At 43.9% G+C, this 26649-nt stretch overlaps 2 protein-coding genes across 8 annotated transcripts in view; both read left to right on the top strand.

Moving 5' to 3' along the window:
- The window catches only part of IGF2R (insulin like growth factor 2 receptor), a 70957-nt gene extending 63363 nt beyond the window's left edge, over positions 1-7594 (top strand). For 2 of the 7 annotated variants that reach the window (XM_087775066.1, XM_087775065.1), the window contains exons 42-48: positions 8-122; positions 1061-1207; positions 2635-2819; positions 3322-3505; positions 4612-4776; positions 5411-5480; positions 5916-7594. In XM_087775066.1, coding sequence (XP_087631192.1) covers positions 8-122; positions 1061-1207; positions 2635-2819; positions 3322-3505; positions 4612-4776; positions 5411-5480; positions 5916-6317 — 1268 coding nt within the window. In that variant the 3' untranslated portion in view covers positions 6318-7594. Of the gene's footprint in view, positions 1-7; positions 123-1002; positions 1208-2634; positions 2820-3321; positions 3506-4611; positions 4777-5087; positions 5219-5410; positions 5485-5915 lie in introns of those variants that run through there. The other 5 variants (XR_015708295.1, XR_015708297.1, XR_015708296.1 and 2 more) reach the window with 5 other exon arrangements.
- Positions 7595-13360: 5766 nt separating this feature from the next.
- LOC104013791 (solute carrier family 22 member 2) lies at positions 13361-24709 on the top strand. The gene is made up of 11 exons (XM_009466332.2): positions 13361-13916; positions 15771-15874; positions 16979-17133; positions 19293-19461; positions 20456-20570; positions 20683-20789; positions 20906-21120; positions 21559-21667; positions 22753-22865; positions 23951-24050; positions 24557-24709. Exons 1-11 carry the CDS (start codon positions 13506-13508, stop codon positions 24621-24623), a joined length of 1665 nt encoding a protein of 554 aa, XP_009464607.1. The 5' UTR covers positions 13361-13505; the 3' UTR covers positions 24624-24709.
- Positions 24710-26649: the final 1940 nt, after the last annotated feature.

Raw genomic sequence — 26649 nt, 5'->3', positions numbered from 1 at the left:
CTTCTAGGTGATACAGTCTATATTAGTTATTCCAGTGGGCAGGAATGTAGGAAAAACAAGAAAGTAACGACAATTATAGAACTGAAGTGTGCAAAAACAGTTGGCATGCCCATGCTGCAGAGGTGAGTAACAAATTAACATACCACTGATCTTCATGGTTTATTCCTTTGTACCTCTCTAGTAAACTGTGAGTCTCAGGACAGAGACTGTCCGTTCTGTAGGACAGTCCCTAAAATAATCCTTGGTCTGTACTTGTAAGACATGGATCTGCTGGATTTTCTGCACCTGTTCACTTACATAAGATAAATACAGAATACAATTGCTTAAAATTTCTGGGCAAAAATTTAAGCATTCAGCTTCCAAATTAGATCTGACAATGTCTGGGATGCTGTTGTTTTCAGTGTCAGTTGTAGTAAAACCACTCCTAACTTTGCTCAAAATCTGTTTAGTAGAGAACACTTACTGTAGGTAAGTGATTAAGCTAATAAAACATAGTTTATTATTGCCTCAGTACAGATTATTTAACTAGAAGCTGTCCAAAGTGAGGTATATATGCATGATCACAAATACTAAGAAAGCTTGATGGCTGTTTGCTCAGTCTTGTTTTGGTTAACTGTATGTTGTTTGTAGAATTGGGAAACTGAGGAAGATTCTCTGTATGAGTCAAAGAGCTAGGCAGCAAAATCTGACTAGTTTATACTCCTTGTCCTACTTAAGTAACGTGCAGCACGTTAAACCTGCCATGAGCAGTCCAACATGTTTGTTAGCTAAAATATTTTGATAAAACCCTCTGGTACACTGTGTGACTTCTGAAACTTTTGAAGTAGAAAGTTCAAGTGCAGCCAAGTCTTTTTAGGTCTTGGAACAATGTAAAAGTGCAGCGCAACTCTCCAGGTCAATCTTTTTGAGTGCTACTGGGCTCTTTTAGCTTACTCTTGGCATGATGCTTAAGCAGCGCATTCCCACACATGAATTAGCAGCTCTGTGTCTTCCCTTTCTCAGGATACTAAGCACTTGTTACTGTTTCCTGGAATCACGAGTTGTGTCTGTCATTTGGTAGGATTGATGAAGAAAACTGTGCTTACTACATCACTTGGGACACACGTGCAGCTTGTGCTGTGAAGCAGCAGGAGGTGGAGGTGGTGAACGGAACGGTTATTAATCCTGCAACTGGGAAAAACTTCTCTTTAGGGGATCTTTATTACAAGTAAGTAAAAAAAAAAAAAAAGCAAACAAAACCCAAAACAACAAAACCCCAACAACAACCTAAACCCACAACACTTTAGTCCTGTAGAACTGTACTGCAAGAAAAGAGAGCTTGGTGTGAATATTCTATGTTGCCTTAACAGTTCTTAGCTGTCACGTAGAAATAGCACTGAATTCACCTTGTACCAATGACTGACTTAAAGGCCTGGTTAATAGTGCAGCTTACAGCTGGGCTTATAGCTTCGAGCGTGTCCAGGTATACTCAAGACTTGTCTAAAGCATGCACATACCCACCTTGATGTTAGATCTCTTTATTGTGGGTTATTGCTCTCTTCCATAGTGTGTAGACTTTAGTTCGGTGCCAGAGAACTTGATTTTTTTCACTTAGAGTACTCCTTTGCTTTTTACATAGCGCCTTCTTTCCTGCTCAGACGATCCATATGGAAGTAGGAAGCCTTAGAAGTGAGGACAGACAGCTCTGGAGGAATGGTCAAGCGTGACAGAACTCAGGAGAGGGAGGGGAAGACCAGCAGTTACACTGACTGTACTACACATTGCACATAACTCTGATCCACAATCTCTTAACTACTATACTTAACGTTAGTGCTAGTGTTGTGGAAGGCAATCTGTCCATACTAGTGTTATGGGAAGAACAAACTTCGTTTGCAGGGCACAAACAATTAGTGTGCAGGATTGGAGTAACTGAGTAGAAGTGTAGTGAATAAACCTACTGTGCCAATGTGGTGATACCATTACAAGCATAGAGAAAAAAAAACAACAAAATCATCAAACAGGCCTGGATGAAGGAGGAGAGGAAGTTGGGACAAAAATAAAACTTGGTGTAACGTGAGATTAAAGGCAAGTCATATTTGAGCAAGGTCAGCCTTCAAACAGGTGGCTAGAACAAATAGCTATGAATCTCAGAGCATTCTCACTCTGACCAGCAGTGTGAAAGGATACAATTGTAAATAGTACTTAGGTAATACTTATGGTAGAACTAGTTACCCTTCTGGAGAAGACAGCTAAGCTACACTATTTATCATAGCTACAGAGCACACAATATGGTTCTTATGGTCAGTAGGGTAACTTGTGTATAAGCAGCAGAATCATGCTTTTGTCTCCAGTTTGTTTTAATCCTTTGGAGATATTTACATGTTCATACACCCATTGAGGGCAATATAACTAGAAAAGTTTGCTTTTTTGTCCTTTCTTAGATTATATTTATGCTAAATATAATCCTCATTTATCATGTTTAGGGAGGAAGCCTCAGTCCTGCATCTTTCTTTTCTGGTTGCTGAATCAGTCATTCCAACTTACTCTGGAATCAACCAGTGGTAGCAGCTACCGCTGTTGCCAGTCTTATGTCTTGGGAATAAGCTGCATCTGTGAGTTTAGACTTAAGGATAGACCTGTCCTCTGTTTCCTCAGGTTGTACACGGCTTCTGGTGACATACGGACAAATGGTGATAAATATGTGTATGAAATTCAACTTTCTGGTATAAGAAACTCAAGTTTCCCAGAATGCTCTGAAGCAAACATCTGCCAGGTTAAAACTAATGAACGTCGCTTTCGGAGAATTGGTTCTGCCAGAAAAGCTAAATATTATGTTAAGGGTAAGTTCTTGCTTGAATTGCTCAAGAATTGCTTGATACTCAGTGTGAATTGCTTCATCCAACAATGGTTCTTGTTTCACAACGTCTGTGCTGATCCATTTCTGTAGTGGTATCCAGAGTCTGTCTAGCAGAATTTAGGTTGTTTTTTTTCTAATTGTGTAAGCTCAATGGCGAATGTGGCCTTAATAGGGTTTGGGCTTGACACTTGTTGAAAGACTTTGGTAGAAACAATGCAAGATAGAGGACTTGGTCTCCTGTTTTCCTTTGTGCTTGTGCTGCATAAATAATGATCTCCTTTATCTAGCTACTTTTTCTTGTGAAGAGCTTAGCCCACTGTTCCATAGCAACCGATGGAATCGGCTACACAAAAGTGTAAGCTCACCTGCAGGAACTGCAAAGTGTAAGCTGTTACTGCAGAACAACTACTTAACTTTCCAGTGTCTAGTGTTAATAGTGTGTTCTCAAGGAAGTAGTAAACTATAAGGTTTTCTTCTCGTTGTAGATGATGACTTGGATATCATATTTTCATCAGACTCCAGATGTGGTAAAGATAAATCAAAGTTTGTGTCTTCAACCATTTTCTTCCACTGCAATCCACAAGTAGAAGGCATCCCTGAATTCCTTCATGAGACAGCAGATTGTCAGTATTTATTTACCTGGTACACATCTGCTGTGTGTCCATTAATGTGAGTAGTTAACCATTTTCTGAAAGCAGCACTTGTCAGCACTTCTCAGCTAAAGGGTTTTTTTGTGTTTGTTCATCACAGTGATTGTGAAAAGATGAAAAGCTAAAAAAGCAGTAGCCTCATGGGCAGATGGAATTGGTGTTCATGTATGTAATGTTTGGCACATGACCACTAAATAAAAGCTTGCCAAATTGGTCTTGGACCTAAAGCTGCTTGTTTGCACGGGAAATGGAGAGGCATGGTGGAATTAATATTGCTATTCTCACTAAGTAAAACCTACTGTAGCTAACAGAACATGCTGTTTCATGTTACTGAGAGGAGTAACCAGTATTCGGGTAAAGTTTTTTTTTTTTTTATCCTCCTTGCCTTACGGTCTGGAAAACTCTAAAGCCATGGCAAAGACTGGCCTTCCCTATTTGCCTGCTTTAGGATGGGGTGAAAATCATTACAGATCTTAGAGGAATAATGAGGTATTTCTGAAATTAATTATGATCAGCTTATCCACAGATCCAAAAAGGAGTAATGAGGTGACAGTGTTAAAAGCAGAGTGACTGTATCTAGGTGCTTACTAGCATTCTTGACATGTAGGCAGCCTCACTGCAAAGAATGGAGTGACTACTTCTAGGACTGTTCACTTTCTGGCTGCTAGCTTGAAAACACAGGGAAACCATTTATTCTGGTTTAAACAGGCAATTAGCTACTGAGGTCTGTGTAGTGCCATAGTCAGCTGGAAGGTAAATAATTGCTGTAACTTTTGCAGCTTGCTCAGGTGCAGGTTTGGTTCTAAAATAGCAGCTCTGTGTAGATAGCTGCTGCTGTGTAAGCTCTAGAGTGCCTAATCATGCACTTCAGTCTTGACTGCCCTCAATTTTATGCACTGTTGGAAAGCATACCAGGCTTTAGGCACAGTACATAAGTTTTTATTTTTTTCAGTGATTTTTACTTAGAACAAAATCCCCTGAATTCAATTCTTTATAGCTGTTAGGTAGGACTGAGAGGATGGTGTGACGTGTTTAATTTCTTTGAATCTACTGTTTCTAATCCAGTTTGATGCAACCGGTCAATAGATCTTAACTCGCCCTTTTCTTCCTAATTTACGTTATTAGATCAACCAGTGACCCAGGAAACAATGAGCACCAGACTGATCAGGAGGCGCAAGTACATAAAGGCCTTTCAAGGAGAAGTCAGGCTGTTGGTGCTGTGCTGAGTGTCCTCCTGGTTGTTCTCACTGCATGCCTAATAATCTTACTGTTCTACAAAAAAGAGAGGAGGTAAGAAATGATTGGGAGTCTTTAGAAGTTTCTTTGGTAGGACTTGGTTTCCTCAGTGAAAGGGAAATAGGGAACTTCACAGATTTAAGTTCTGGTTTTCACTTGGCAGCATCAACTGTCAAACCACTGGGTTTGTTGTTTGTTTGGTTTTTTTTTCCCCAAATTCCCTATTACTGTCTGAAGGTCCATGTACAGAGGGTACACAATTGAATTGGGCTAGTCTCTATTGTGGACAACTGCTAATTACGGAGGATAAAACAATGTGATAAGGTTGTTAGTATTTGATATCTCTCTCCTTTTATGGTGTCAAGCTGGAACCATGCAACAGCAGCAAGGAACAAGTGCAAGTCCTGCTGAGTCTCTGCTTTCCAGACAAGTTTGGGTTTTTTTCCCTTAGACATAAAGGCCAGAGGTGCTTCAGAACAGTCACCCTGAAGCTGTGGTAAGGGGGAAGATGTACATCATCATGGACTGAATTTTGTTATAGTGGTTCAGGGTCAAGTGTCACTATGGGATAGCTTGCAGCTTGCTTGGTGAAGTGCTTTATGTCGATGGTAAGAATCCAGTGAAGAAAAGTGAGGGCTAATAAGGGGGGTTACAGTCTCCCTAATGCAGTATTCTTCCCTTTCTTTAGGGAAATAGTAATAAACAAGATAACGAACTGCTGCAGAAGAACATCTGGTGTTTCCTACAAATACACAAAGGTAACACAGTGGCAAAATCAGAGGTTTTGTTTCTTGTCAAGTTTTCTTAATATGAAGCTTTTATTAATAAACACAAACTCCCTTAATTCCTAATTCCTTCACTGCATGGAAACCATACTGTGTGGCTTCAGGAAAGTCACATAGCTGAGATATCTACATTTATATTGTGAAATGGGAGAAGAAGATAAATTTGAGAAAATGAAGAGCGGTCCATAAATAGCCAAATAACACATAAATGTACAGGAAGAGAAAGAAGTCTGTTTCAGACAGTGAAAAGCGATAGTAACAGCATGCTATTGCGGTATTACTATCTTATGACTAAGTTAAACCAAAGGTCATGTGTGGTGTGGGGTCTGACAACTGGGGAGATGAGCGTGTGGCAGAGTCTGGAGTGGTATATGCAGTCTCCTCTGGCATTTTTTCTTTTTCTTGCAGATAAACAGTGAAGAAGAAGCTAACGAGAATGAAACAGAGTGGCTTATGGAGGAAATTGCAGCACCAAATCAAAGAACAGCAAAAGGAGGGCAGGAGAATGGTCACATTACTACCAAGTCTGTTACATCTGAAGCCTTTACCTCTCTCCATGTGGATGACCTGGACAGTGAGGATGAAGTGTTAACCATTCCAGATGTAAAGATTCAGACAGGAAGAGGACTAGACAAGAGCAAGCACCCACAAAAGAAGCCACCCAGTCTTGGAAGTGACGACAAAGCTTATTTGCTGAATGGGGGAAAGGAAAGGAAAGCAAAAGCAAAGCCAGGCCAGCAGGCGGCACAGAACTCTACAAATACAGTATCGTTTCATGATGATAGTGATGAGGACTTGTTGAATGTTTAATAAACCCTCTTGTGCCTAATCAAATATATAGAGAGAGATTATATATAACGGGACAACATTTCCAACCAAATATGAGGACTTCAGCCTGAAAGATTTTTCTGAATTTTGCCTTTAACAAGAAACCATTGAAAAGGGAAGAAGAGAAAGATTTCTTGGTTGTTTACAATGATCTGTTCAGTAATGACTGGATTTCTAACATCCAGTTGGCTGAGTTATGTTGATTCTCTCTAGCCAGGACACTTTTTTTTTTTTTTTTTTTTTAAGCCTCAGCATATATGTTAAATGCTTGCTTAAGAAAGAGAAACCTTTGAAAGGAAAGGATTAAGGCTCAATGAAGCCCCTGGCTCCTGAGACTCAAGTTATCTGACTACTAGCATTTTAACTCCTTGTATTTATTGATCCTCACTACTCAGGTTTGCTTAATAGCAACATGTTCTTCCTGCCGGCAGGGTATTATTCTATGGGTTCACCCATCGTAAGACAAGGAAAAAATATAACTTTTGTGTGTTGGGATGATTTGATGTAAATTTTGGAACTGGTCTAATTTATCCTGTAAATTTGAATATCCATTCTAATTTAAACAGATCATTGGTTCAAAGGTATTGACTGAAAGGTACAACTCTGTATAGCTTTAGCCTGAAATGATTGCTGTTCTTTGCATGATATTTTTTTGGTACTGGTCATATGACTGACTTCATCAGTATTTGCCTAAGCAGCTGACAAGCACCCAAAGATTTTTTTTCCTAGATTATGGCTGGACTAGGCTGACTGCACAGAGAACCAGAGTTTTCAAGGGCACAGAGGCAGAATTCCTATAATACAATCTGCACTGCCCAGTTTGTCATCACCAAGAGAAGCTTAACAACTAGAGGACCTCTAGTCGGCACAATACCTCTCTCTGGTATTAACTACAAGAAAAAAAAATTTGGGCCAATGTTTTCTGATAGCCCAAGTTCTAGCTCTTATGCTAAGGTCCTGGCCATGGTCATTGATTTGAAATGTTGCTGGCAAAGAATGCAAGTCAAATTTCCTCTATCAGTCTTGCTCTTCTCCAGGTGTTTCCTAAATTAAATTATGGACTTTCAAAGCATTGTACAAGTACATGCATTGGTCAGAATTTTTTGAAACTTTTCGTTGTTCCTTTTGGCTGGCTTACTCAGTTTCAATAATGGTTTCTTTTTATAAAAACTCCATTTTGAATCAAAATAGTGTAATATAAAGTATTCAGCAATTTCAATAAAAGATATGAAGTGGGTATTCCAAATCCCACATCTCAAGTCTGGAATCTTTCTTAGACTAGTCTGTAATGCTGCTCATCAGCCTAGTGATACCCTTTTTTGCTGTGATAGCTAATATCTTAATCGCGTCACTCAAAACAAGAACTGATGTTTGATGACAAAGATTGGAATATATAGGTAAGCCTCAGTGGTGTATGCTTTCTTTTATCAGACTTGGGTTTTCTTCCTCTTGTATTGTTACCAGTGAAGCTGTAAATCAGTTCAGCTAAAGCTGTATCTTGTCATACTTAAAACAAAAGCAGCATTTTTCATATTTAGCATTAGGTTAATTTGGGGGAATGAGAGGCTTGACAGTGTATTTTTAATACTGTCAGTTACCATTGCAACAGTTCTGTCAATGGATGTTGAAGATGGTTGCTTCCCTTACCTGAGTCTTCAAGGCTGGCATCTTCGAGGAGTTTGATCCATGAGCTGCTGCATGAAATGACTTCCCATGTATTAAGGCATAACACCGCATGGTCTCTTTGTTGTGATGGTGCATAACGAGGCTTAGGTAGAACAGAGGTACTCTGCCTGGGGTGCTTATCTGAGCAATATCAGTGACATATTTCTAATACGCAGTTGACAGTGGTGAAGGACTTCAGTGCCTAGTCTTGGAATTATTGCCCACTTTTTATCTAGGCATTCATAGGCAGGCTGACTGAATCTTACCTTGTTCAGAACTGGATGTGTGACTTGCTTCACCAGACTAATTTTCCAGTAGAATACCCTGCTTAACCGTAGGGAGGGAAGTGTTAGGAGAACAGTGGGGACCAGACAAGTACGTACAAATGGCTGGGCCAGGAGCAGAAACCCTGCCAGTCAACAGCATGGCTCCCTGGGAAGTGAACCTCTAAGACACTGTTGTGGTTTAATCCCAGCTGGCAACTGAGCACTGTTGATAGTGATATCAATTGTGGCGTACCACTTAGCTGCCTTTGACTCCAGTTCGTATTGAAGTTCTAGCATGTCCTGCACGGCAGCACTCAGCAGCAGTGTGACTTCATTCAGGCTGCAATAGTGTGTTAGTCTCTACTCTCCATTAGACTTTTGCACTGGCCGTATGGGACTGTTAAAGGGTGAGTGAGTCTCGCTGATCCCTCCTTGGCTCTCCAGTCAATGAATCAGCTTATGGATGGGAATCAAGGAGTCTTGGTTGGTATGATATGGCTGCCAGTGCACCGTTGTGGTGGTGATCGGCACCTGTTGTTCTTTGACCCTCAGCAACCCCACCATAGAAGAGTCCTCTGAGAGCCCAGTCAATGTGGACAGCTGTTTAATTGTATTCATCTGCAAGGCAGCTATACCAGAAGCCCACCAGTGCCCTTTTGGGTCCTTGAAGTACCCTCTCCTGAGGTAGTCTATGCCAAGGATGCACAGAGCCTCTGGGCCAGTCACAATGGGGTGCTTCTGCCACTCATTCCCAGTTAGACTCACTTGGGCCTCCAAGCTCCAAGTCAGCTCTTGGGATCCCCCTGTCACTCCAGAAATACAGATGGGTTCTCCCCCTTCATAGCTTGATAGCATTAGGGTACACTGTGCACCGGTGTCCTCTAGAGCCTTAGACTCCTGTGGGTCTGATGTGCCAGGCCATTGAATCCACACAGTCCAGTAAACCCGGTTGTCCCTTTCCTCCACCTGGCTGGAGGCAAGGCCCCTCTAGTCCTGGTCGTAGTATTTGTTACTCACTTCTCGTAAATATGAATTGGAAGTCTCTTCATTAAGATCAGCCCTTCTACTCTGTCTGGGGAGCTGCTCACTGGAAACTGGAGCAGCAATTTTCCTGGAAGAACCCACTTTTGTGATTGTTTTTCCTTGCAACTCATTTGCCTGTGCCTCTAGGGTCGAGGTAGATTTTCCATCTCACTTCCTCATATCCTCTCCCTGGTCATGCAGGTAAAACCACAGGGTGGCCTGTGGTGTGTACCCTCTATATCCTCTCTCTTGAGTAGAGGGATGCTTACTCCTAATAGCTGAGATACTGGTCCGTACAGGTGGGGAGTAGGACATACCCTCTTCAAGTTGCTGGACCTTTTGGGACAGTTTCTCCACAGCTGAGACAAAGGAGGAAAAGATTTTTTTTTTTTTTTTAATATTGTTGGAGTTGGCTGGCCAATTCATCCACCGTTGATCCCTCTCTGTCTTTCCAGGTCAGTACTGCCAATAAGTTGGCATATGATGATGGTATGCTCTGTACAAAATTCCGCCACATCGGGTGTGTGCACTTGACTTTGGATCAAGTCCACTGTCTGGATCTTTGGATAACTGCTCGTTGTCCAGGTCATCATAAATAACCTCCAGCATGGCTAATTCCCTCAGGTACTGGATACCTCTCTGCATGGTGGTCCACTTGCCTGGGTGATATATAATATCTTCCTTGAAGGGATACCTTTCCTTGGAGCCTGACAGGAGCTGCCTCTAGAGGCTGAGGGCTTGTGCCCCTTTTCTAATTGTTTTGTCAATGCTCCCTTCCCTAGAAAGGGATCCCAGCTGCTTGGCTTCCCTACCCTCTAATTCCAGACTACCAGCCTCATTATCCCAGCATCGGAGCAGCCAGGTGTCGATGTACTTGCCTGGACAATGGCTGAAATCTTTGCAAGTCTCACAACTCACTCAGGGATAGGGATTGGGTGGTTACTGCCTCGTTTATGAGTTCTTCCTCTTTCTCCTCTTCTCGTGATGGCCCTGCTTTTTCATCATCCCTTACTAAAAGAGCTGACTTTCACTTCCAAGATTTCTTCTTGTGTGTAAGGGCGACAGATACTGGCATGGGTTGGTTCCCTGGTTCAGTTGCAGTGCCTGTCGTGGGGGATGGAGTAACTGCAGTGCCTGTCGTTTTGTCGTCAGATCCAGAGACCTTCTCTTCCCCTTGAGGGTTCTGAATAGAGTTGAACAGGGCTCGGTAGGCATGGACCAGGCCCCAGCACATGGCAGTGATTTGTGTCTCCCTAGAATTGCCAGGGTGACAGCATACTTTTTCCAAATATTCTACTCATTTTTCAGGACTCTGCACTCGTTTAGGGGTGAAGTTCTAAAACACTGGGAGTGCCCACTGTCCTAGGCATTTGCCTATGCTATCCCACACACCCCGCCACTCATAACTATTTAGCCTTGTGGCAGATCTCTGGATGATATTCTTAAATTGCTTATTAACCTTAGACAAAACCAAAACAATATTCCCAAGAAATACCAATAGAAGTATCTTAACTACCCAAGGATGTTCAAGATAGATACTGAAAAGTTGCTGTAATGAAGGAGGAAATATCATAGAAGAAGGTAGCAAAGGTGCCATTCTTTATTTCCTCCATAAAAAACCTCTCAGAGGAAGAAGTATAATTGCTAACTGTCTCCACGAGGTGGTACCTAAAGTACAGTAATGGCTTCAGTACAAAGCTCAAATACCAGATTAAGCTCAAGGCCAGTGTTTTAATAACAAATCTCCCAGACAAAACATCACTAATCACTGCAGAGCACAGCAACCTGCAAAAAACACCACCAATCTTTAACATGTACAGCAAAAAAAAGAGCATGGTGCAGATCAGATAAATAGAGAACAGATGAATCAGTATCATGACCCGCAACTGTTAACAGATATAAATTCCTTAATATGCTCTGGTTAATCCGTTATCTCAAACCCTTCAAGCCCCATGTTGGGTACCAAAAAGGACTGTCATGGTTTAATCCCAGCCAGCAACTAGCACCACACAGCTGCTCGCTCACTCCCCACCCCGGTGGCATGGGGGAGAGAATCGGAAGACTAGAAGTGAAAAAAAACCAACAACCAAACCTTGTGGGTTGAGGAAAGAACAGTTTAATAATTGAAATAAAATAAAATAGTAATAATAATAATGATAAAAGAATATACAAAGCAAGTAATGCATGATGCAATTTCTCACCACCCACTGACCGATGCCCAGCCAGTCCCCGAGCAGCAGCCTCCCTGGCCAGCTTTCCCCCCAGTTTATATACTGAGCATGACGCCATACGGTGTGGGATAGCCCTTTGGCCAGTCTGGGCCAACTGTCCTGGCTCTGCCCCCTCCCAGCTTCTTGTGCGCCGGGCAGAGCATGGGAAGCTGAAAAGTCCTTGACGTAGTGTAAGCCCTACTTAGCAACAACTAAAACATCAGTGTGTTATCAACACTATTCTCAGACTAAATCCAAAACACAGCGCTATACCAGCTACCAGGAAGAAAATTAACTCTATCCCAGGCAAAACCAGGACAGACACCTACCTGCATTGCACAGTGCCACCCAGCACCTGTCTGGACTGCAGAGAGGGTGATGGGAAATCAGAAAAAAAGGCCCAGTCTGGAGCTAACTTTTTAAATTCACGCGGAAGTTATACACACCATTACCAACCGGTTAAACAAAACCGCTAAGAAAGAAGCAATGTGAGGTTTTTTTGGGTGTGTTGTTAAGACGCAGCCTAATGGCTTTAAACTTTACCCACTTCCCGGGCAGGCTTTGGTTTCGGTTTCCTTGGCCTCAGCTGAGTGCAGGCACCTTCCTGCTGAGGGAGGCTGCGGGGGCAGGCTGCGAGCGTGGCGGCCGCTGTGCACTTGTGTGTCCCCGTCCCCCTCCCCAGCGCCACATGGAGCCCCTGCAGCCACGGAGGTGAAAGTCTGGTGTGGGGTGGTGTTGTGCTGGGCTTGGGGTAACGCAGCTGTAAATGGCTGCAGGAGGGGAGCTCTTGTTACCTTGCTTCAGCCACTCCTGCCTGAGAAGAGGAGGAGGGAGAGGAGGCAGCACATCTGTGCGATGCAGGGAATGATCTGAGAGTGCAGGTCCACAAAGCAGCTTTCATGCCTGATTAGGCCGCTCTTGCTCTGATGGCTGATGGGCAGCGAGACCAGGTGAAGAACGGGTCCTGTTTCTGTCCCTGGGCCAGAATGGCCTTCTAAGCTGGTTTGGTTCCTGGAGTGTATTGAGAGGAGGTCTTTAATTTTTTTGCCTGGTTGCCTAAACTGTGCAAATCACTTTTCAGACCATTTTTCACTTTTTTCTATCTTTAAAATGTTACCTTCACTTATGCTTTTCTTTGTGATGGAAGCAGCTCTTCTAAGCAAAATGTGTTGGAGTAGCAAGTGTCTATCCATAGACAGCATGAAGTATCATTGGAGCCTGATATAACTGGATGTTTTTGGGGGTGCCCCACAAAGTCTTACAGGTCTTCTACAGTAAGAAATAGCTGTTTTGGCCATAAGTATTTTGTATTATGGCTTCCCAAAGCTATTCCCAGTGCGTAATTCCTTAGTGAATGCTTTTTATCTTTTTTATCACTGCAAAAATATGGTCATGTGAAAATTGTGTTCCCTGATGTAGGTGGGAGAGGTTTTCCTTGGAAATGGAGGAGTGTGGAGAATGAGGGTGGCTGCAGGGGTGAGACATACACGATACTGGAGTTTGTGGGAAAGCTGTTCCTTTACCATTACATGGCGCAATGTAGAGACACTTCTATTTCACAGTTTACTTACCTGTTCTTCATAGAACTCGGTTGATAAGCCTTGTTCACATGCAGTGCTCAGCAACTGCTACACTAAACTTTTCATTTGCTTGCATATTGGTGGAATTTTCCATCTACACTTGCTCCTTACAATGCCTCTTCTTTGAGGAGCTTGTTTGGCTAATAAAAAAACACCAAAGTGCTGTGGCTGTTAGCGGCTTTTCTGGAGAAAAGGAACATACGTGCTCTGATTAGGGGTTAAATGCAAATTCTCCTTGGGTGAATTAAGGTCTGATTTCAAATGAAACCTAAAAAATAAAGCTTGCAACATGTAGTTTAATAATTTATGGAGTTAGTCTTGACTTTTGGTCAAATGTCTTTGTTACTTAAATAGCTTTGCTGCCAACTAAATATATCAGTGCTGCAGAGACCTAGATGAGGTTTTTGGGGTGGTTTTGATGCCAAAATGCCAACTCTAGATGACATTTTGGAGAATGTTGGAGAATTTGACAGGTTCCAGAAGCAAACCTTCTTTGTCCTGTGTTTGCTTTCTGCTGCCTTCACCCCGGTGTACGTGGGTGTCGTCTTCTTTGGGTTCATCCCCGAGCATCGCTGCTTTAGTCCCGGGGTGGCTGAGCTGAGCCAGCGGTGTGGCTGGAGCCTGGAGGAGCAGCTGAATCACACGGTTCCCGAGTGGGGCAGCCATGGGGCTGGTTTTGGCAGCCGCTGCAGGAGGTACGAGGTAGATTGGAATGCGACGGGCATCAGCTGCACCGACCCCCTCGGCAGCCTCGTGGGCAACCGGAGTGCCGTCCCCCTCGGTCCCTGCCAGGACGGCTGGGTCTACGACTTCCCGGGGACCTCTCTTGTGACTGAGGTAAAAACAAGTACCCCCCGTCCCTTGGCCCCTCAGTTACAGACAAGCTGAGGGACGTGGGAGAGGGTTGGGGTAGCCTAGGCTGTGTTGAAATGACACCCGTTTACCTGGACGAGGGGATCTTCTTGCTGTGAACTTGCACAGGGCGCTTCACAAGTTGTCTTCCCTCTGTCCTTGCTGTGAAGTGTTACCCTGGCTGCTCAGGACGCTTATATCTCCAGCTGGGGAGCAAAGCATATTTCAGCAAATAAATCCCTAGGTAGATAAAGTCCAGTTCTGAATGAAACTCCCGTGGCGTGAGAGGTCGGATTGGTGGAGGTGTGTAAACAGTGCCTGTGAGGGATCAGCGGGTCACAGCACTACAAACAAAACCAACCGATCCCCAATTGGGCGCGCTGCACAGACCTCTCAGTCTTCTGGGGATCCGTGCCCAGATGTGAAGGTCATGATTTCTTTTCTTTTTTTAGATGATGAAAGTCTTCTAAAGTTTGTTTCAAATATGATTGAATGACTATGGGTGGGGGAAAGGTAATCACCTCCTACAATTAAACAGCTTAATTCAGGAATAAATTGCAGAAAATCCAATGGCTGTTTTCTGTTCTCAGAAGATGTGTGAACAAACTGAAAATGGTATTTAAGCTACTTAGGGTACTTTAGGGTTTTAGGTGCTTTACCTTTAAAAACAAATCAGTATATGGGCTGACAAACGTGATTTTGTCATAGAAAGTTCCACCAAATTTTTGGAGATGGTGGAAGTCAGGATTCTTTCCCCCACATATCTAACACAAACAGAGGAGCAGGTAAATTCTGTGTTCTAGCAACTTCAGCATTTATAGTTTTGTAAGAGGTTGGAGCTAGATTTTAGGTGGTGTACTGTAGGTGTACTTCTTTCAGCAAAGTATGGACTGTGTGATATTCAAGTGAGGAAGTGAGACACCTCAAACAGAGGGTGACCCAAGACTTCTACAAAGCAGCAGCGCAGCAGGCACATCTTGCTGCAAAAGGCTCGAGCAGATGCTGTGGTCCAGATGCCCCCACTGTGACCTCTTGAGACTGCGGGAAGCTGAAAACTTGCAGTCTGTGTGGATTCGTGCAGTCACACTCTCGCATCAGTCTTCCCTTTTCTTCTGAAGGGGGTGCCAGGCCAGGCCCGTGGGCTGCTTCCTTCACAGGATAACCAGGAACATCACATGCCTCTGCGTGCATTTTGGCAATGTGTTTTGCTCCTGGATGTGACTGTTTCCATGAAGGCTCTTGGGCTCTGTTTGTTGTCCCTTGCTCTGGCAGCTAAGCAAGGGAAAGAATAGCACAGAGTAAAGCATGTTACTTTTTTCGAAGGAAAAATTTAGACATGGAAGAATAGCCTCATAGGAAGCCCCACAGAGCATCAGGAAGAGTATCTATCTGGTTTTAGGTTGATTAAAGACGTATAGCTTTAAATAAACCCAGCTACCAGTAGGATGGGAAGGGATTCTCGGTCATGTTAGGACAGCTTTTTGAAATAACTTATTCTCCGGCAGCTTTTATGTATATCTACTTAAGTAAGATAAGAGAACTAAGGCCAGATGGCAAATATGTGTGTGTACCCATGTGGCATAAAGCTTGGCCCTGGATTATGTTCTTTCCAGTAACGAGATAGGGGACATGAATGGGAAATACTAGGAAACCGATCAAGGGCCTGATCCTGTTTTTAATGTTGGACGCTTAATTAAGTCAGTAGGGTTTCTGGGTGCTGATAAATTGGTCATTGACCCAGAAACAAATTTAAATCTTTATCTGAAGTGAAGGAAACTTGTGGATGTGAGCCAGCTCCTTGTTTCACTCTCTTGCTTCTAACTGTGGTTGCTCCTTTAGTTTAACCTGGTGTGTGAGGACTCCTGGAAGCTGGACCTCTTTCAGTCTGCTGTGAATGCTGGTTTTTTTATTGGCTCCATAAACATTGGCTACATAGCAGACAGGTAGGTGTGGGCTGACAGTAAAACTCTCTGACCTCCCTTATCAGTGTTCAGCAGCTCAGCTTAGTAAAGGTTGTGCAGCTGCTATCATCTCTGCTCTTCTCAAAATAAGGTCAACCACCTGGATGTTCTGTCGTGGTATGAGAAGCGAGTACTCTGTCTCTTAGGTCGTACCTGGTGGATTTGCACAAATTTCCCACTCGGTGAGTCCTGCAGAGCCTGCAAGGACTATTTTAGGACCATATACCCCAAACTCCCTACCGTGCCACACCAGAGCCCTGGGATGTTAACCGAAGCCAGGAAACGCTGGTCCGGAGCCCCCACTTGATCTGTCACGTGCTGTGTCGCTGCAGCTTGGAAACATCTTGCTTCCTTTGGAGAAACTTCGAAATAGTAGACGCAGAGATTGCCAGATAGGTACAACAGCAGTCACTGTGAAAAATCAGAAATCCCTGTGTCCTGGCATCTTTAGCTCCCTGTTCAGAGCCAGCAGAGCCAGCTGCCCTAGCCCAGGTGGCTGGGGTTAAAAAGAAAAAAATGCCAGCATTTGAAGGCCCTTTTTCCCCGTTGTTCCCCTCCTGCCTAGGACTACGGCAAGCTCTGAGTTGCTCCAGCTGTGAAATGCAGCCCACTCACAACAAGATCCATACATATCAGATTTTTGAAGATTAAGATTGTGGTATATAAATCTGTTATAAATCTGATGCATGCAGACATATCAGAATCATAATATTAACCCATACTTATTTTTCGCCGCCATTATAAAAAAACAGATTACTAAGCTGCCTGTTCTGAAATTCAGGGATAACAGTCACAGTCCAAATATACGTAAATACAGGACTATTGTTGTTTAACTTGGGAATTTTTTCTTTTTCCTGAAAGCCTTTGTGGAATTGCAGAGCAATTGGCACAATAATTTTTCAGGGAATAGAAAAGCAGATAAGTGAGTAATGGGCTAAGAATAAAAGTCAGTATGTATCTATCCCTTATATAGCAAAGTTGGATTTTTTTTCTTTTTTTCAAAGATGCACAAAGCTCTTACTAGTTTAAAGTGCCTGTGTTCTCATGACTAGTGTTTTGCTTTACACGTATTATCTTCCAATCCAGGTTTGGCCGTAAATTTTGCCTCTTAAATACAATTCTTGCAAATGTTGTCTGTGGAATCCTTCTGGTCTTCGTGCCCACCTACCTGTGGATAGTCATTCTCCGGTTCTTGCAAGGGCTGGTCAGCAAGGGCTGCTGGACTGCAGGCTACATCCTGGGTGAGTTCAGACCTTTTACCAGGAGCAAGACTGGCTGCAGAAGATGAAGAAAAAAAAACAATCCAAAGAATTCCCCAAAAAAGCCATTTAAAAAATGCCTCCCATGGTGTTTTATCAAGAAGTTTTCTCCCTCTTTGACTTCTCAGGATTTTTTCAAGCACTGTCATTAGGGAGATGCAACAGTAGCCTTCAAAGCTCAAGCAAGCGGTAGTATACTAGGACTGTTACCTCAGGATAGGCTTTCCCCTATGGTGCAGACCCCCTTTGCAGATCTGGGCCCCTGGGCTCCTCTCCCTCCCCTCAGGCACTGTCTGGGGAAGGTGATGGCCCCCGGGCAGACCACAGCTGCTCCAGCCCAGTCGCAGAGGGGTGATGACAGAGGAGGCCATTAAAGAAGCAGGTAGAGGGTGGGGAAAATTGGAGGCATTTTTATGACACAAAGAGCATTAAAGGGCAAACAGAGGCTTTACAGCCTAAAAATAACTGAAGAACAGCATGCACTTGCTGAGGGTATCAGTGCACTTGTCTGAGTGGAGACCACCCCAGGGGATTGCAAAGCAATGCAAGGAGCCAGGCTGCGCTGATGCCTTTCCCAGTGCCTTGTCCTGATCATGTCTGGTGGTGAAGCACGGCTGCGCGGCAGCAGGGTTGGGGCTGGCTCAGGACCACTTTCTGGTGCATGGAAGAGCTGCCTGGGACTTCTCTGACTTCTCTGGTGTGGAGTTCAGGCTCTTGTCAAGAATACCCAAGACCAAGCAAACCCCAAAGCAGCAAATTAAGTATTTTAAATGCTGCCCAATAGAGCCTTATCTGGATTAGGATGTCAGGTGGCTCTGCCAAATAGCTCTGAGTGATCCAGTTCACTGTGATAGTGGAAAAAATGTAAATGTCAACACCCTAAACTTCTATTAAGTCTTTTAGCAGGGACATCTTGCTAATGCAGTTATCCAGATGTCTGATATAAATAAAATAAAAACATCTCGCCCACAGTCCAGATCATCTTCTGCCAAGACATGATTGTTCCTTCCTGTGCATATTCTAGATGCTTCCTTGGCCTCTTAAATCTTTTCCTGGCACAAATGAAATCTTCATCACCTCTCCTGGGGAACTTTATGCCATTTGAGAGCATAAAATCCCTATCAGGATAATGACTTGCCCTATCCTGATATTTTCCCTCAGTTACACCTTGTTACTTCTGCATTCTCCTTGAAACTCTCTTATGAGCGAGAAGTCACCCAGAATCAGCCCCAAAGCCCCTTTAAACTTGTAACCTCTCCCGAAGGGTGGCCAACACTGAATGCTCAGGGAAGGGTACAAGGACAGAGCAACCTTGTTGTCATGCTCTCCTGGGACACTTTACTACCCTTCAGCTGCTTTTGGCTCAGTCCTACTGAGCCTGAGGAGATGTCTTTGTGTCCGTGCATCGTTTGGCCAAGCAGTATTAGATAATCCATGGCTCCAAAACGCAGCACTTCCTTTGCTTGCTAAATAACTGCTTTCTGTTCTTTTTCTAGTCGGTTTGCTTTCTTGAAATCACACAACCGGATGCAAAATCTTGAGTGTGCTTGTGCCTGCCTGCTGGAATAGTTACTTTTAGCTCTGTATCAACAAGACTTAACCTGTGGGTCTATCCTGTGATGTGCAGTTGCAAAGTGTAGATGAGTCGTGAAGGCATCCTGACCAGGGAGCTGTATGCCATCCTGTGGTACAAGCATTTCTTATATACTTGGCATGAAATGCAGGCTGAAAGGCTGCACTTAGAAAACAAAATATGATGTTTTGTTATTGGGTTGGGGACATTATGTAGGTTGGTGTTTGATTTTACAACAAAATCCATCCGTGCACTTTGAGGAATGTTTGATTTACTCGCAGATTTCCATGAGAGGGGACAGTACTGGATGCCTTCGGCCAGTGTAAGAGCAGCAGCAGTGCTTTCTGCTCTGCTGAGAGTTTGGGTGACAGAAAAGCAAACCTTCCTCTGTGAGCACCAGGGGATTTTTGTCTGGAGGCTTTATGCCAGGAAGCCCAGAATTACCAAGACGGTTTCTTGAGGGCGTTAACACAGCATTGGTCTTCCAGTGTCCCCGCAGAGCAAGTTACTGCTGCACTGAGTAGTCATGGCTGAGCTGTCATTCACCTGTCTCTGTGCATGTTTGCAGTGACAGAAGTCGTTGGTCCGAAGTACCGGAGGACGGTGGGCATCCTCTACCAGACAGCCTTCTCCATTGGGCTCCTGGTTTTTGATGCCGTCGCTTACGCCATCCCTCACTGGCGGTGGCTGCAGCTCACCGTCACCCTGCCAAGCTGCTTCTTCCTGCTCTACTACTGGTAAACAGGCTTTCGTTGTACCTCTGCCCACAACCCAAAAACCAGCTTCTTCTGCCTCCCAGGGCTTGATACTGAGGGAGATTTGGCACTGCTTTTTGGTTGTGTGTGCCTCTTAGTGCAAAGAGGAGGTACACAGCAAAAAGGAGAGGGAAATAGGACCCCTCAGCAACTGAGACTTCATTGCATCTTAGCCTGTGCACCGCACCTGACTTCTATTTAAAGGAAAGACCACTTTGGAAAACACTGGGGGAGAGTGGTTTAATATCATATATTATCTTCATTGAGGATTTCATAAAGGAAAAGTAATGCCTTGACATAATTTAGCAGACCCTACACTGAAAAGATGGTTATTGAGAGATTGTTGAATGCTAACAGAGCTGTAACAGGTTGTTTACATGTTCTTTTAAGGAAAAAAGTTGCAGCTTTTTGTGGTCCAACCAAAAGAAGGCACGCAGGTTCACCTGTGTTTTGGATTCTTTCCTCTCTTTTTTATTGATATTTTTCAGTTTGAGTACTTTGATTTAAGAAATTGTCTGGATGGGTTGAGAGGTTAGGAACAGTAGAAAGAGATTTGTGGTCTTCCTTTTTGCATATTTGTGAATTGGTAAGCCAGTTCTAGCTTGTTTACTTCTTCTTAACCTGTGATGGCACAACTGGAAAATGACTGCCTAAGAGGAGCCAGTTTGTGGTGAACAGGCTGAATAAAATGATGGTGCTACTCTCCCTCAAAGCCCTTCCCTGATTTATGTTTAGTAAACTCATCTCTGACTAAAGCCACTACCACAACTGCTCCTCTTCCCATTTCAGCAGCAGGATGTACTACTTTTCCTGATGGGGACACACACACACAGAAAAAACAAAAAAAAAAACCACCCAAAGAAAAAAAAAACACCTGCCTTTATTCAACCAAAGCTCTCTCTCCATAGTATCCATACATGGGAGCACTATGTGAGCTTTATGTTTTGGTGTATAATAGCATCTGCTTGTATCGTAGGTGCCTCCCAGAGTCTCCCAGGTGGCTGATCTCTCAAGGAAAAAATGACAAAGCTATGAAAATTGTCAGTGATATGGCTAAAAAAAATCGGAAAAAGATGCCTTCCCATTTTGAGGTGAGCTGAGGGTTTGCTTATGCATATAAACAAGCATCATGCTAGTGCCTTCCAACAGTTCCTCCCAGTAGAAACTTACTGTACTTGGTACTTTGTACTGGCTCTTCCACAGGATATTAAATTTGAAGAGGAAGATGGCAGAAAGCAGAGTCCTTCACTCATTGACCTTGTCAGGACACCACAGATGAGAAAAAACACATTAATTTTGATGTACAACTGGTAAGAAGATAATGTTGGAGAGCTGTTTTTGAAGCTCTGGTTACAAAGGCTCCAGCAGGACACAGACCTCAGTCCTCCGACTGACTAATGAAGCCAGGGTGCTCTTCTCTGCCTAGGTTCACGAGCTCTGTCCTCTACCAGGGGCTCATCATGCACATGGGAGTAGCCGCTGGGAACGTGTATCTGGATTTCCTCTATTCTGCACTTGTCGAGTTCCCAGCCGCCTTCATCATCATTGTCACCATTGACCGCATTGGGCGGCGCTACCCCTGGGCTGCAGCAAACCTGGTGGCTGGGGCTGCCTGCCTTGTCACAGCCCTGATCCCAGAGGGTGAGTCACCTGCACGAGGCCACGCGGTGGCTTCCCACCCTGGCGTTGCCCCCCGGGGAACAGCACTCACCTCTCCCTTTTCCCCGAGGTCCAGACCCAAAGGTCCGCAAACCCACCCCCGCCATCGGGTGCTGCCTCCCTGACTTTTAGTAGCGCTCCTCGTGCTGCAGAAGTGAAATGAGGTTGATTTGTAGCACTGCTAATAATAAATCTCAAAGCACCTGGGTCCCCCGTACCGCTGTGGGAGGGTCCCCATGCCACAGCTCATGCGGTGCTGGCTGTTCTCATTCCCTCATTCACATAGGTGAAACAAGACCCCTTAAAATCATGAAGTGATATGGGATCAGAGGTCCTCCATAAAATAACACTGGTATATTAACTGATTCTGGCTAAATCAGTGGGATACTTTTAAATGTGTTGAATGCATTTTCTCTGCAGACATACATTGGCTAAAAGTGATTGCTGCTTGCATTGGGAGAATGGGAATCACAATAGCTTTCGAAATGGTTTGCTTTGTAAACACTGAACTGTATCCAACATACATCAGGTAGGTGCATCCTCTTCCCCATTGGCACTTGGCCTGGAAACAAATAGTTGAGGCCAATGGGTATGTTATGTTTTATGCTAGACTAAGTTGTCCTCAAATGCTTCAGAACTACACAGGTACTGCTGAACATAAAGTAGGTGGAGCATAAGTAAAATGCTTTAAAAAGTAGATTCTTAAAGACAACAAATGTACTTGAAGGCAGATGAAAACTCATGTGACTGAAATAAAGCGAAAAGTGGAGACAACCAGGATGGATGAGGGTTCTGAAGTCCCACGCAGTGCTTGGATTTGTGTCTTGTTTGAATCAAAATAACATTTAAATGGATCTGTCCAGAGTGGAGTCTGCTATGGACAATGTGTGTTAACTCAAGCCCTTCACCTGAGGACTGGATTTTTTTCCCTATTTGTAAGTGGGCTGCATGGTGAATAGCTCAGAAGCAGATATGTGCGCTGCAGAAATCTAAACCTTGAGAGTTAATTCCTCTTCAAAATTTCCTTTTTCTACCCAGTGACTGTAGGCCATTGCCTGCAGAGAAGATGTCTGCACTGACCAGATGAATCTTACTCCTCCTTTCTTCATTGGAGAGACACTAATTATATGAAGCTACATAACATATGAAATCATGAGACTCTATTAATCTTATTTCTCTATCCATAATGAATACAGCGGAGTTTTAAATTTTATTAATGGTGTATAGCAAACAGAAGGATTGTTTGCCACCCTTGCACTATGTCACCTAAGATGTACTGAAGCGAATGGTTTTACATTTTTACTGCATCTGGAGACTCCTGTCAGACACTATGGGTCTGATTCTCTTCTATCTTTAACCTTGGGAATTTGCTTACACCTGTGAAAATACAGATATACTTTCTGGTTCCTATTTGCTAAGCTTTTTATTCTTGCAGTACTTAGGTCTGAATAACTTCCCGATGTGCCCACCACTGGAAAACTAGGGCTTTGCAAAGTATTTTGGCATTTTGTGGTCTGCTGAGCTGCATGCCCTGTGCAAGGGTCAGAACTGTGATCCCTGCCCTTCCGTCCAGGGTACTGTGATGCTAACGTGATCCCTTTGCTGTTGAACCAGGAACCTCGGGGTGATGGTCTGCTCCTCCTTGTGTGATGTTGGTGGAGTCATCGTCCCATTCATTGTCTACAGACTGGTGGAAGTCTGGCAGGATCTGCCACTGATAGTCTTCAGTAAGTGCCATCTTACCTCTGTGCCGGCAGCTCCTGGGGTGCAGCAGTGGGGCCCAAGTTTCAGAGGGAGGGAAAAGTAGCTAAGGCAGTTGCCCCAAATTCAGCAGAAGCCCCTTCCCATCTACAAAAGCCATAACCTTCAGTTTATAACAACCTGGAGCTTGTTTATGCATTCATGTCTCCTCTGCCCTTATTATTGTTCCTTGCATTTTAAAGGAAGCTAGAGGTGAATACAGGTTCGACAGATGGCAAAGAGCTGAAAAATGTTCTAATGTTTGGATGAGATGATTAATATTTTGATGAATTCAAATCTGATCAGTTACTGCTCTTCTGTGAGGTATATTGTCTCAGTCCAAGAGCCAAAACTTAGAACTTCACAGAATTGCCTATTTAACAAGCTTGGCTGTTATACTTCAGCTTTTCTGACAGTCTGTTAACTGGCTGTTCTCCAGCTATTTGGAAAGAGGTTGGTAAATAAATGCAAGATGAGTGTTTGCAGACTAGTGACCTGAACTCTCAGGTCAGGGTCTGTAAAACCTTTCTGAATCTTTAGATCAGCACACTGTTTATGCAAAAATGTCTTGAATGGAAATATGCAGTTTTTAACAGACAGCATGTTTAGGAGGGTGCTTGGTAGATTTAAAATACAGACACCAAACATGTACAAAGTGGGTAAAAGAAATTATCAGTGGAGAAATTAATCATGTTGTGTAGGAGATAATACATTGTGTATGTATTTTCTAAATCTTGTTATGTAAATAGCAGAAAAATGGAATCCATTTCCTGGCATACATTCAGACCAGAAAGGGTTTTTTCCTCTTTACAGTTGCCTGTCCAGCCTGAGATGCCATAGTTCAGGGCATAAGTTGCAACTGAACTTGGCTCATTGCTGTCTCCACGTGGCTGCCACATCGTCCAGAGGTGGCATGCCGGTTTTGCACATAGAGCCTTGACGTGCCCATCTTGTATGAAGAACAAAATAAAATGCCATTTATGCGTGCTTTGTGCCAGGCAGTAGAAAGTGGTGTATATGCTGGAAATTGGTATATGCTAACATGCTCTTTGTGCATCTGTTCGATTTGAAGCTGTTCTTGGTTTGATTGCGGGTGGATTGGTGTTGCTTCTACCTGAAACTAAAGGAAGAGTTTTGCCTGAGACCGTTGAAGATGTTGAAAACTTTCACAGGTGAGTCTGGATGATGAACTCTTAGCAGCTTTTGCTTGAAATTGTGCAAAATCCCCGCCCAGAGCTCCTTGGGGAAGCCCAGGGATTACTTGCCCACCTCCTATGTTTCCAAGAAGCTGCTAGTTAATGCCCAGACTCTAGCTGGAGAGACTTTCTTTTTACCTCTTGTCTTCCTAGGCATCTGAAAACAAGCAGCATAGGTCTACTGGCCTGTGAATAGCTGCACTAGTCTCTCAAACCTGCTGCAACACTATTATAAATGTTATTTGTGCTTAAAAAACCTAACTGATCTTGTGGAACAGAAAAAGGGCATTCTTGATAGCAGCTACTCATGCGGTGAGCGAAGCACTAGTATCTACTGAGGAGCCAGAGCAAATCTAGAGTATTTTAGGATGAGCTGCTCATTTTCTCTGGGGAAGAGGCAGGGCAAATGAAAAACTTGAAGTTAGGTGCTTACTGAACACCTTCATTCCTGGTTTGCTGCTCATGTCTTGTTATTCTTGCAGGCAAAGTGCTCCAAAGGCCAAAAAGATCTATCTCCATGTCCAAACGTCCGAAGTAGCACATGACTGAAGAAGGCATAAGTTTTTCTGGGTAGCCTGCTTTAAGGCACTAGCATGGAAAGGCAAACTGGAATAAATACTCTCTCCTGTCTTGTCTCTTTTTTGTCTGCCTATTCTTCATTTACAAAGTTTGAGGGTTTCTGATGGGATTGTCCCTGTTACTGCATAGCTGCTTCCCTCTCTGTACACTATAATATAAATATGTTTCAGAGCTGGGAACTTTTCGTACCAGCTGCGTGGACCTCAGCATGGGGGCAGATCTTAACTTGGGGATGGTGGGGTCCATCCCAACAAAACTTTAGAAGCCTCCATGAAGTCTGTTGTTTTGTCTTATGAAGGGTCAGCATAATATAACAGAGGTTCATTTCAGTTATGGAGCTGAGATGACTACAAACCTCATATAGTCTTAGTACAACTTGCAACAGATTTGCACAGATTTTTTTTTTTGCTAGTCCTTAAGTGTTATGGTGTTCGTGTGAATTCATGTGCCTGTACAGTACCCCTTATTGGGGATTTTATTAGCTATCCTCAAACTCACAAAGATGGGCATGTGGCAACTCCAGAGCATGAAAAGGGGTGCATGGGAGAAAGACTCATAGTCCTTCATAAAGTAATAGCCTTGCTCAGTTTTTAATGTGTAACCACTACATTTTCTTGTCTTAATGTCATCTTCATATTGGATAATCTATACTTTTTTTTGTATGAAACTGTTTTCCTAAGCCTCCATAGCATTATAAATGTGTGCATGCACAGACATGCAGAATTGTATTAAAAATATTATGTTGAGACTCCAGTCAAGGTGGGAAAAGCATTACAGCTGCCAGGGGACTGAAAGCCCACTAGAGTCCTGCTCCGCTGGAGGCTTAGGATGGGGCTGGGGCCAGGACACAGCTGTATCTCCATGTGTTTGGAGGGGGCAGCCCTGCAGAGGCATCCCTTTGGAGTGAGCTGGGCTCAGGCTTAGGGACCTGCAGGACTCTGAGCTGGGATTTGGCCAGGCGTCCTGTGCCTCGAGGAGCACTGGGGCAACGCTGGGTCTGCCAAGAACTACCCAGCAGCTTTCACAATTTTCCTAGTCCCTCCCATTTAATAACTGCAACAGTCTTGTGGTTGCAGAGGAAAACAGGCACAACGGTACTGTGGCTCCCCTTCACTGTTTCTGTCTTGTTGGTCCCTAGCACTGCTGGGGAACGCTGGTTTTCAATAAGGATGGTGTATGCAGGGCACAAGATACTGCTGCCATTTCATGATCATCTGCAGGAAGAGAGCTTCCAGCTGAGCAAAGTGTTGCTGGACTCTCGCAGGCAGTGTGTTGATCCCCCAGGATTGCTTCCTGGCTGGCAGTACGGTGATCTTGCCCTTGCTTTCGACTGGCCTGAGCCCCAGTTAATGTTCAGAGTTGCTGCGAGGGCCTCAAAGTCAGGGAAACATGCTGTCCAGCAAATCAGGGCCATGACGAGATTGCTCTGAGAAGGTAAAGACAGATGTGCTGTGGAGTGACTTTGGCCCAGGCAGTTGCAAAACTAATATTTGCCTCAGGGTCAGAAAAGAACAATCTGGTCCTGAGACAGGCAAGAGGGCCAGTGGGGATGTAACTATGTGTCCTGTGGAGCTGGTGTCCTGCTGTGATTGCAGAGATATCTCTGCTCTGCAACAAAAGAAATCTGGCGGAACAGCTGTCTTTATTATAGTTCATTGATTCAAAACCTGTTGAAAACTCCATGCAGAAAGAAAATGGGGGAGGAGGCAAGAAGTCAAGCAAAGCAAATACTGGGATGAATAAATGAGTAACTACAAAAGCTGGCTCTCAAGACTCTTACCTGTCACACTGGCATTTTTTTTTTCCGTAAGCACTGCTGCTGCCACAGAAGGAGCTGCAGAGGTGGCAGGCTCTGGCGTGCCTTCGCTTTGCAGTCACCTACAAGTTATATCGGCATTTGCTTCTGGTGGCACCTTAATGAGCACAGGAGCAAATGTGCTTCATTGATTTCCTTGCTGGCGACCTTGTCAATTCATGTACTACTTTCCGGAGTTGG

This window comes from Nipponia nippon, unplaced genomic scaffold, assembly GCF_047370975.1.
Source record: "Nipponia nippon isolate SJK-2023a ecotype South Korea unplaced genomic scaffold, ASM4737097v1 scaffold_4, whole genome shotgun sequence".
NCBI classification, from domain to species: Eukaryota; Metazoa; Chordata; class Aves; order Pelecaniformes; family Threskiornithidae; genus Nipponia; species Nipponia nippon.
This window is presented reverse-complemented; position numbering and strand designations above follow the sequence as displayed.